The 12177-nt window shown below is 40.0% G+C and overlaps 1 protein-coding gene across 3 annotated transcripts in view; it reads right to left on the bottom strand.

Annotated features, from left to right (window-relative positions):
* Nucleotides 1–12177, bottom strand: part of ELP2 (elongator acetyltransferase complex subunit 2) — a 51500-nt gene that overhangs the window by 21305 nt on the left and 18018 nt on the right. For 2 of the 3 annotated variants that reach the window (XM_078857575.1, XM_078857593.1), the window contains exons 10-16: nucleotides 6504–6604; nucleotides 3171–3302; nucleotides 2912–3061; nucleotides 1279–1473; nucleotides 825–894; nucleotides 525–629; nucleotides 285–342 (exon numbers count right to left, since the gene is read on the bottom strand). In XM_078857575.1, the coding sequence (XP_078713701.1) occupies nucleotides 285–342; nucleotides 525–629; nucleotides 825–894; nucleotides 1279–1473; nucleotides 2912–3061; nucleotides 3171–3302; nucleotides 6504–6604 (811 nt within the window). The remainder of the gene's footprint in view (nucleotides 1–284; nucleotides 343–524; nucleotides 630–824; nucleotides 895–1278; nucleotides 1474–2911; nucleotides 3062–3170; nucleotides 3303–6503; nucleotides 6605–12177) is intronic. The other variant, XM_078857584.1, reaches the window with a different exon arrangement.

Below are 12177 nucleotides of genomic sequence, written 5' to 3'. Positions count from 1 at the left end.
ACATTTGCATTTTAATCATGTGTGAGAATCGATTATTCTTCATGTGTTGAGACAAACTTGATCACTACAGCCACTGGAGGCATTAACATTATTCTTGAAATAAAATTGCGATCCTGAATTCTAACAATCGAATCGTGCAGGGCGATGCAAATAATTACCTGCCTAACTCACATTAATAATAAATAAATCACCACACATATTGATGGTTTATCTTGTTTTCAATAATTTCCGAGAAAATATTTGAGTGGAAATATATGCAGGTTTTATTAAGAGTCAACACTCACAGCTTTTGCACTTCCGGCCACAGGGTGTTCTGCAGTAGATGGTCCTCCATTGGGGGTTCTAAGCAAGCAAGTGAAGGAGTATTATGTCAATGCGACAATTACTGTTTTGTAATCATCACACCATCGATTAGCACCATCGATTAGCACGGCTGGCTACGTACGGTGCAAAAGAAGTTCAACATACACACATCACAGGATATTCTAAAGCACGTGGGTCAAGTGGGTGTGTTGCAGTCTTACCTTGTAAAGCAACGGCTTGGAAGTACATCTCTTGATATTGCTCATTGGCCGACACCTCTATCTCCCGATCGTCATTCGGCTCACCTCGGCAGGTCACAATGTCTGCTTTCAGGTCGTGATTTGTAAAAAAAAATAAAAAATACTGTCTTTTTTATAATTCCTATATTTTAAAAAACACATTTTAAGGGGGTGTTTTTAAAAGTCACTTCAACTATTGTACAAATTATCACAAATAAATGTATTTTGCTGAGCTTTACCATATTTAAAAATGTGTAGGAAGACAGACATAAAAAAATATACCTTGATATACAGCCTTATTCGACAGACCAAGTGCAGGAACACTTGCTCCCTCTGGCAAATCACTGCTCACCTAAGGAAGTTACATTTATAGTAAAAAACAAATGGCATTACAAATAATGTTTAAGTAAAGAAAACTGTACTTTAACACATCACAACAGCATGTTCAGTGAATTATTTCTTTAATAAACTATGAACAGCTTGAATGAACTTCATTGCGCCAGGTAATCACGCTCGGGGTGCGGGCCATTCACTATTAAACAATAGCAAACCATTTGTTTTGTAACTCCAGAAGACAACACAGCTAACATTCAACTCCCACGTCTCCCTCCCAGTCCTTTGTTGCTGACCCCCTACCTAATGGCTTCACCTGCAAAAAAATATAGTAAAATATTAAAAGTGGTGTCACACAATTGGGTAGCGCTGGTCCACGTCTCGTGTGTTCGTTTTGTCTCACCCCGGCGGCAGTGGGAAGCTCTTGTGCTTGGTGGCCACCGATGCTTGCCAGGTTGTGCAGGAAACTTCGAGGGGCGGAAAACACTCGCAGAACCTTCTCGTCAGCACCCGATATAAAGCGGTGCTTACCGAGCGGCGCCAGGCATTGCATGTCGTAGCCGTGGATTTGTGGCCGCGCGACCTCGTGCCATGTCACCTGCACACGCGGATACCAGGATGCATGTATGTATGTATGTTGAACCTCTTTCGCACCATACGTAGCCAACTGCGGCTTTTAGGTGGTGCATACATAACCCAGGGTTGAAATGTCGCTATTCTGATCGGGAAATTGTTGAACAAAGTTTGGTCTCGAAAGTGGTGACATTAGTTTGCTCACAAAGTAAGCATGCTTAACAGGGAGAAGTGCATAACAGCTGCCACTATTATTTCTCTGCATAACATCACCCTCCAAAATTGTATTTCATACGAACTCGATAAATATAATAAAACCAGTGGAACTTACATTCTTAAAGAGTACAGGACGTCACACATTCACCCTGATCAATTAACCACCCATGCTCAGTGCTGTATTTAAACATTAATGTAACTGTCATTTTCCATAGATATTCACAAGTCTGACCTTTTAATATACCGTATTTTCCCGCATATAACCAGCGGGGTATACCATTTTTTACAAACAAAACAAGACCTTGCGGGGTATATGGAGGTGCGGGCTATCCCAAAAATATTTTACACGTGTGACATGTCATAACTCGTTAAATTGTTTCATGGTAGGACTATCCACTATGCAACACTTACCTTTGACTAAAGCACTGCTGAATAAATCACTCACACTGAAATTGCACATGTTATCACGTTTTAAATGAATTGTTTATACAATTAAACGACAATGTTTGAAGTGCGCGCACTGTTTACCGGCGACGGGAGAGCTGGGGGAAAGCGAGAAGTGGGGGTTGGGGGGTGGGGCAGCTGAGGGGAGGGAGAGGTGGGGGGTGGGGGCGAGGTAAAGGCGTTACCGTAGTTCTGCTATTATCTGCACAGGTGCAATCTACCAGTGCTAAAACTGTACTTACGTATGTACCAAGTTAAGTGTTACTTATTTATTGGAAATTTACTTTTGTTACTTATTTACTGTTTTAAGTTCACTCGTTTCTCGTTAGTTTGTTTTCTTTGTGCAAGTTATGATTTTAATGTTAACAATTGATAGTGGAATGTATTACAAATGTAAACTTCGTATTAATATGATGGAATTAAGCTGCGGTAATGACGTTAAATATATGAATGCATGCGGGGTATATGGAGGTGCGGGCTATCTGAATTATTTTTTGCATAAAACGCTATTTTTGCGGGGTATATGCGGGAAAATACGGTACTCTCGTGTATTCTTAATGTTGTGTACATATGTGTACTTCTAAAGCACAGAAAAGCATTTTAAAATGTTTAGTGCAGTTTGCACTTTACAATACTCAAGGAACCTATTTATGCCTTGGCTTAACTGTTGTTTCCTATACAAGTTCACAGTAGACCTTTTTTACATATCCGCCTCTTCACCTCAGTTCCCAGAGAGATAGATATGTGACGTTATCCTGTAACGCGGAGCAAGTGTTCTGTAAAACGACACTGCTAATGATTACCTGACAGCGGTCTCTTTTCCACGGTGCAAAGATTCGAGTGGTCTGGTCAGAACTCACACTCAGAATATATCCTCCTTTTTCGGGCTCCCAGCACAGATCCTGGACTGGCCCAAAGTGTCCCGAGATGACAACCCCCGGCCTCCACTCCTCCTGAATGACACGGCACCAATGTCAAATCGGCAAGCGCAGCACATGAGGTGTGCGTTAGCTGACACCATTATTCTCTATCCAGGTGCGCCGAAGGCAGGCATTAAGTTACCTTCTGCTGACAGTCACTGTGCCAGAGATGAAGGGCACCGTGGAACGCGTGAGCAATAATGGCAGTGCCCTCGGCGCTGAACTGACAGCCCAGAAAGCCCAGCGTGTTTCCTCCCACCTCCCCCACACGTACCTGTGGAAGCAATCAAACCAGTACCGGGTTGGCGATTCATTATCCAAAGACCCACTTGCAGCCATGAATTTGAGATATGTGGGTATGAAAAATATTTGAACTGGTGGTGATACACAATGCATCTATTCAATTAACAGGAAAATTTGCTGAATATCGCAGCCTAGATTTGTTTTCCAATGCATATTTAAAATATGTCCAATATTCCGAGTGTGACAATTGCTACTTTGCAACACAATTAAAACAATCTCTTTGCTTTGTAGACGATGTGAGTGCCTATTACAATTAAAAAACCATGAGAGACCTCCCACACATGTCGAAACACAGAACTATTAATCATGAACAAATCCAAAAAAAATCAATCTGCACCCATGTACATTTGCATGATGTAAAAAATGTCCCGTACAAATATTTCCATTACAATTTTAACACGATTCAGTTAAATATAGTCAGGGTATATTGCAGCTTCACCAAGTAAACATCTAAAGGTGCACCCCTGACATGTCTTGCTCACTCCACTGTTGTTTGATGGACCTCCACTAGAGGCAGATCTCGAGGCCCCCTTTCAAGGGAATATTTATAGCATACCCTTCCAAGCTGACCAGACATAATTCAAGCGGTATGAGTACCCACTCTTCCCCACTACACGCGACCTGTCGGTTACCCAATTGTCCTGTACCCATTTATACTGCTGGGTGGACAGAGGCAAGGGAATACATTTGGCCCGTTTAATTTTGGAAACTTGCCCTAGAAGATCGAACCGGTGACTTCTCAATTGCAAGTTATGTGCTAAACATTACACCACGGAAGTGTCCAGCATTTATTAAACTTAAAGAATACAAGAGCTAAATGGCAGACAGCTGAAAAGTATATATTTTTTAGATTTGTCAATAGAATATCATACGATAAATACGTAGATCTTTTTGCCGTTTTAATTGATAAATGATTCAGGAAGGTTAAATGTGTAGGACTTGAGAAACACGCGTCACGCGCTGGGTTGAGATGCGTGCATTTGGCGGACAGTGAGGGCAAACGGGACACAGGGCGCTGAGCGACTTACTGTTGTAGCGAATTAAGGTGGCATAGTAGTTAAGGGGGGCCGAAGGTGGCCGGGGGTAATTGAGGACGCAGGCCGGTGATTGGACGAGAGGTATGGGTGTCTGAAATTGGCGCCGCCGTCTACAACAACAACGCCACGTGGCACTGGGGGAGAGTAGCGAAGCGGGGGATGATCCAAGGGGAATTGGTTCAGGGATAAAGGCGGAGAGCGTGGAGAGAAACGGGAGTTGGTGCCTGGGACGAGTGACGGAGGGAGAGACGGAGCCGCGGATAAAGAGAGTATAGTATAAGGTAGCAGTGGACAAGGAGAATACAGTGTACGGTAGCAGTGGATAGAGAGAATACAGATAAAGTAGCAGTGGACGGAGCGAGTACAGCGTAGGATAGCAGCGGAGTAACGGACCTTGATGGAGAGAGCTACGACGGAGTGGGACAGCAGAGAGAACAAAGAGCGACCGAGCTGGAGAGAGAGAGAGGAGGGTCGCTGGAGGAGCAGGAGAGCGAGCGAAGCCAGCATAGCGGAGCAGGCGAGCAGAGGGACATTGAGTGATGTTGATGGGGAGTTGTGAGTGGAAGAGTACGGAGGAACATTAAGTGATGCCGACAGCGGAGATGTGAACTATATGAGTTAATAAAGAACCGAAAAAGACAAAGAAGCTGTGGCATCAGTACGAGTTCTACATATGCACATTTTCTCATAGTTTACTTGGCAAGTTCACGTTGTAAGTTTTTAGGCATTCAAGATTCATGACATCCGTGTTCAAGGACAGGAGTACACTGCCAAGAACTTGGTCAGAGCCTGGGAGCTTTCACTGGCACGCTGAAAATACCAAATACCGAAAGAGGTATGCTGCCAACAGCCCAGATGAATATAAACCCTTTGCACTGTTGTTTGGTTTTGCTTGCTCTATTGAAAACTCAAGCGCAACTTTTGTGTTATTGACTATAGCATCAGTGTTAGACCAATGCTTATGCTTGTAAAAAATTTTTTGTAAACTTTATGTATATTTGCTTTTCCAAGGGAGAAACGGTGAGGAGCATATTATAAAATGTAAGTTGTTTGTGAATGCCAACGACAATTCAGTTATTTGTAGTTTCGGTGAAACTGAAGCTCCACAATCCTTAATCCATGACCTTTTACTTTCCTATTCTTTTCTAGCTTCAAAACAGGGTTTGCTGTTTGCTGCAGAACCGATGGAATTTTATTACAGAAAACAAAGTAAAGTTTCTTTTAAAAAATACCGATAGTATTTATGATGAGGGAAATTGAGTTAAACTTCATTGCGCACGTGTTTTAAATTTAAGAATATTAATTGTGGCGCATTCAATTGTAATTACTATGCAGACAAATGCAGACCAATTTATTAAAATACACGTCCAAATTTCAAGTTGCTAGGTCAACACTTTGGTGGCAAAAACAGATGAACGTGATCATTACCACGATCTAATACAATAACTGACAATGACATATTTCACTTTGAACCACATTGCTCTTTGGAGAAGATGCATAGCCAGTCACACTCTGTAATGATTAATCACGCATAGAAAAAACATGAAATTAAAATCATTATTTACACTTTAATTATTTTTTTTAAAGCCACAACATATGATGAAACTCCCCTTGCACATGTCTCAAACATGAAAATCATATTTGTCTTGTAATTATCTGCTCTTATCCACAGAAAATTGGGAAGTGGAGGCAGATTGTTCCTATCATTCGCGCTCGTCCATGAATAATCATTCACCTGGAAATGGTTCCTAGATTCACTACATTTATCCTATTGTCCGCAGCTTTCTGTGGATAAGACGAGTGACCCTAAATTCATTGCAAATTAATCTTATCCGAATTCACATGCGGATAGTAGTGGGTAACTGGAGGAAATTACCTGCAGAGAAATGCAGATGAAAGGACATGCCATTAATGCCTCCCACATCAGCACGGGAAAAGGAGTTTAGATAGCTCGTTTTTGTTTAGACAAATGTACCTTCCACAGGACTTTGAATGTTTTACAGTAAACAGATTTAGAGTTGCTTCATGCTCAACTGTGTTCCTAATGTAAAAGACATTTGTTTGAATTGCCCTCTCATTGCAGGTCAACAGTACAAAATACATAACAAAATGAAAAGGTTAAGGATTCAACTGACCTTCTCAAGCCAGACACCTGTCTCCTCATCAGGACTCCAAATGATCATGGTCTTATCCATTGACGCCGAGAGCAGATTCATTGGCTGGCTGTGCTTGCCATCTGTTTGCATGTATACACAATCACAACTACTAAGAAATACACAGACTCCAACAAATCAAATATTTATTTGAAAGCACCAAGCATATTACAACAATGTATTCAGCACTTATATAACTAAGATTTTCCATTCCTGTTTTGTAAAACAGTTATGGTTTTAAAAGAAAGAGCACACCCAAAAAAACAGACCTCTTATATTATAGATAATATAACTAGGCTGTGTCTGGTAAATGTTTTAGAGTTTCAGTCTTGAGATCAAAGATTTAAAAACTACTTTACAGAGTGATACACAGTGCTTCAGTTAAGTAACTGCAGTGAGATAACAGGACATTGAAAGGTTCAGCAGTCAAACCACAATGATAAGTAACTTACTAACTACAATAGACTCTCGATTATCTGCGCTTATGATGGGGACGGCCGTGGAAAATTCAAAAACGCGGTTAATCCAAAAATATCAATTTTCCATCGATATCAAAGCCAAGAAACACTAATGTAGGTATAAATTATGTTTAAGCAAAAAAAAAATCGTTTGTTAATGGACAAAACTAAAATTTGTAGGAAAAACTCGACCGATCGATGCGCACGGTCAGTGATAACACTTTCCTGCTCCCACGCAGAAGACTCGGCCCACTAAGTCGATGACCGCAGTGCCACGCCAATCAACATCAATCAAACCCCGACCATTGTTGTAAAGATATGCAACTCCTGTACTGTAGGGGCGATCAATTGGATTTCAGATTAACCAGAGCACATATTTGTTTGGTTTAAGCACGTGACTTGTAATAAACATTTCCAAGAACAATGTAGAACTTTTTTAGATTATTAATTTGGGCTTAAGGGAAAATGTATGAGTTATTCATTTATGTTACAATCTCAGATAAACAGTTAATCCGCATATCAGATAAACCGCGCGGATAATCGAGTCTACTGTATTTTTATTTTACCAGGTAAGGCCCACTGAGTTATATAGCCACAAATGATAGCTTAACGAAGTGGCTTATCATGTGGACATTTATAGCAGCTAAATACTCTCAACGCATGTTTTTAAATGTGGAGATAAAAAACAGAGGACCGGGAGAAAAAGCCACCCGACCACGGGGAGAACACGCAAAATCCAAATATACAGGCGTCAGGGTCGATGTAGTCAACATCTCACCACCATGGCATGCCATCACTATAATGCTACAATGGTTCTTCTAAAAGTAAAATGTTAAGTTTTTCCTCAAATCACAAAATTATTGTCAGATAGCCAGGAACAGAGGTACATATCACCTCCATGGTGATCAGCTTCTCAGGCATGTTTCCTCCTTCAGCTGTAATTCTGTTATCATTCTCGTCCCTTCTCACCATGACAATTCCCCAACAAGCCCACTTCCCTTCCTTAACAGTATTGTGATGTGCCTAATTGCAATTGTTCACTGATGATTATCATAACCTCAGGTTAGGTTTTTCATTTTGAAACAATTAAGAATATAAACTGAGAAGTTTAATATAATTTTGTAAGAATTTTTTTATGAAACTGAGCTTTCAAATATTTAATTACTACATTTTATGTTTTGAATTTAGGGCTCCCAGTTCTGGGTTTACATGCCTGTACTATTTCCTAAAATGTTTCCAAAAGAGTATATCATATTTACTTATAAAATGCAATGCTATGAAATGTCTTCAGAATTAAGATATCAATGACACATTTGAAACACGATAATTGTTTTTTTACCCTTTTATCTGGCAACAAAACTGACACCTTTTTTACAAGGAGTCATGTTTGCATTGACCACAATATCTGCGGTCGGAATGCAAACAAAAAACACAACTCTGATAATGTATGCACTCTTAATTTGGAGCTTTCGTGACTGCAGGAATTACTCTTTGGTTCTTTCTGTAAAGTCACGTATAAAGATAAAATAATAAATAAAATAATAGCATACAACGTTTCGATGGCAACACAAGCAATCATCATCAGGTATAAATGAAATAGCAACAAAAATCTAACCAGAAAACTATAGACAGACATATAAGCAGTATCTTAGTGATATCTGTCTGCTTATACTGGTAGGAACGAAGTGGACCAGCCTACAATAGATTATATCGTCCGTTTGTCCGTCCGTCCGTCCGTGTAGCAACATCGCCCCCTACTGCAAACACTTGGCATGACCCTACAAAAACCTTTAGACTCAGTGACACTTTCCTGGCTAAACAAGTGTAACATTCCCTTATAATTCCCTCAGATAGCTTTTAATTAAAACTTTTAAATTAAAATTTAACTCACAGCGCCCTAAAGCCTACAGCTAGGCCTAAAGCCTCGAACTACGCCTCAAACTCTTCCTTCATATCGTACCCCCGCGTGTGTGCAAGGGAGTTAATGTTTAACAATGTTACATTCCCTGGTGCTTTTAAATAGAAACATTTAAATTTAAAGCTTTTACATAAATAATAAAAACATTTAAATTTACAATTAACTCACGGCGGCCTAAAGCCTACAGCTAGGCCTAAAGCCTAGAACTACGCCTCAAACTCTCCCTTCGTATCGTACCCCCGCGTGTGTGAAAGGGAGTTAATGTTTAACAATGTTACATTCCCTGATGTTTTTAAATAGAAACATTTACATTTAAAGCTTTTACATGAATAATTAAAACATTTAAATTAAAAATTAACTCACAGCGGCCTAATGCCTACAGCTAGGCCTCACACTCTCCCTTCGTATCGTCCGATTCGGTGTAGCAACATCGCCCCCTACTGCAAACACTTGGCAGGACCCTACAAAAACCTTTAGACTCAGTGGGGCTTTCCTGGCTAAACAAGTGTAATAATACATTATGTTTATATTCTTTGGTTATTCGTTCCTACCAGCCCACCCCGCAGGGTCCTGTTATGTCTGTCTATAGTTTTCTGGTTAGATTTTTGTTGCTATTTCATTTATACCTGATGATGATTGCTTGTGTTGCAATCGAAACGTCGTATGCTATTATTTTATTTATTATTTTATCTTTATACGTGACTTTACCGAAAGAACCAAAGAGTAATGTATGCACTGTCCTTGAAATTGATTGGTCCACACCCGAGACAGCTTGTGGACCAATCAATTTCAAGGACAGTGCATACATTATCAGAGTTGTGTTTTTTGTTTGCATTCTGACCGAAGGTATTGTGGTCAATGCAAACATGACTCCTTGTAAAAAAGGTGTCAGTTTTGTTTGCCAGATAAAAGGGTAAAAAAACAATTATCATATTTCGCTACTGGAAAAGGAGGTTCCAATGGTGTAAACAAGAGACCCCCCCCCCCCAGTATAGCCTTAACAGACTGTTGGGGCAAGTCCTAGTAGTGATGTTTACACATCGCATCAGGTACTCATTTGTGGCTGAGTCGACCTAGGGGAGGTCCAGGACCGATTCAGATAATCGTCACTGGCGTTGGCCATGAGCGGGAATTTTACTCAGGTGGCTGGGTTCGTAGTGAAGTGCGTTAACTGCTACACTACCGCTCCCGACTTTTTAAAACACAAGCAGGGGTCTCACCAATACAAGACGAAAGTAAGCAGGAAGCAATCAGCTTTTAAAAAATGTCCGCTTGTCGATATAGCCAGAGCTACTCATTAGGTATTCCTGACGTGGGGTAGCGGAGCCTGCATTCATTTTGCGCATGAGCTGTGGGAAGGCACTCCTCTGTGTGACCTCGGATGCCTCATTCCCCACGCAGTGGCCTTCTCGCAAAAAATCGAAGGAGCCAAAAATCTGGATGTGAAATTAAACCGCGGGCGCCCACATGTCAGAGTCCATTAATGAGACTGAATTTAAAATTTGCCAAAACATACAGTGTATAATGTGCAGCCTTGTTTTCAGAATTCGGATAAAGGCTACTTTGTGTCCTCATTTGATAAATATTCATAAAAAAACTAAGTGTAAATCAAATCATCGCAATACATAAAAACACACTTATGGCAGTGTTGACGAATGTGTTGATTTTTTTTATTATATGTGCCTGTGCACCAGTGCAAATACAGTATCACCAAATAATGTCCAATACAATTATAAAAACTCTTAACAGATTTACCATTGCTTCTTAATTGGCAAACTGTAAGTAGAATAAACCAATAAGGTCTAACAGAGAAATAGGATTAAATGGCCGGATACCAGCAATAATATAATCGGCAGGCCTGCGCAGGATTTCAAAATGCTAACGTTACTCACCAAATCCCTAATGCGTTGTGATCATGATCATGTCGATAAAGCGAAACAATAGTTTCTCATAAGCATAACAATTAATTACACAATGCTACAGACATGATACATTTCACGAGGGTGTCATGTGTTACAAAAAATTATGCGCATTGAAAGATGTAATATACCATAGCTTGAATATAATTTACAAATATAGTCGATACCTATAAAACAAACACGTAACATAAGGCTCATGTCATGATTGCTTATCATTATTGATAATGCAATATTCATGAGCCAAACAGTCTTGGAGAACCATCAACAGTTCCCCGTCTCTGAGTATTGTATTTACAAAAAAAAACTATGTAAAGATTTTAAAAGGCAAAGGTCCCTGTGTAGCCCTTAACAGGCTCCTGCTGCAAGTGGTGTTGGCAAGCCAAAAACGACACCAGGCTGCCTTTGTCTCCCCAGTGCTGATGTTTATTACACACCGCAACAGGTACTCATTTAAGTCTGAGTCGACCTAGTGGAAGCATAGGATTGGTTGATATCTGCTGCCACTGTTATTGGATGCGAGCAACATCTTCTTAGGTTTTTTCGGTAAAGTCACGTAGAAAGTAAAATAAAATAAATACGTGACTTTACCGAAAAAACCTAAGAAGATGATTCCTTGCAGTCACGAAAGCTTCAAATCTAGAATTAATGCGAGCAACAATTGAACTGGGTTCATAGTGCAGTGCACTAACAACTTCCCCACCGCTACTCACATGTGCATTCAACTTCTTTCGCACCATACTTTGACACCCACACACATACCACCGCCTGTTAACCTCATGTAAAAATGTCTTACTCTAAAAAATATATAAATAAATACAGATTAGAATGCAAAAGTATTTCATCATGCAATAGCCATAACTCAGTTTATGTTTAAAGTGTCATTCCCTACAGTCTACCCTTGAAGTTAAACATTGCACATCTAAACTGGTGTTACTTATTAACATTACATGCAACACATACAAATGTATAAAAATTAGTGTATCAAATTATTTTAAATAGTTTTCATGACCATCAGTAATTGTTTGACCGAATGCCAGGAGATTTGCAACGACACCTTAATTAAGCAAGAATAATAAAGATATTCCCAGCGTTTTATAACAAAGCATTACAGCACAGTCAGAAAATTAGCTAATACAAAGCCGTACGGCCTTTACAAAAAATACAATTCAAAAGAAATCAAATGAGTAAATGCTATTATTAATAATTCATCCACTCTTGGATGAAGGCCTCCCCATGCTTTGTCAGTTATGGGGTTTGTTTGATCATACTTCATGACGCTCATCAGTGAAGGTTGGAAGGCCCAGGTCTGGTTTTGATCCCAATCGCCACCATTAGCCATGGCCGTGAATCGAACACAGGTT

This window comes from Lampetra fluviatilis, chromosome 1 (assembly GCF_964198595.1).
Source record: "Lampetra fluviatilis chromosome 1, kcLamFluv1.1, whole genome shotgun sequence".
NCBI classification, from domain to species: Eukaryota; Metazoa; Chordata; class Hyperoartia; order Petromyzontiformes; family Petromyzontidae; genus Lampetra; species Lampetra fluviatilis.
The sequence above is the reverse complement of the archived record's forward strand: the minus strand, read 5'-3'. Positions and strand labels throughout refer to the sequence as shown.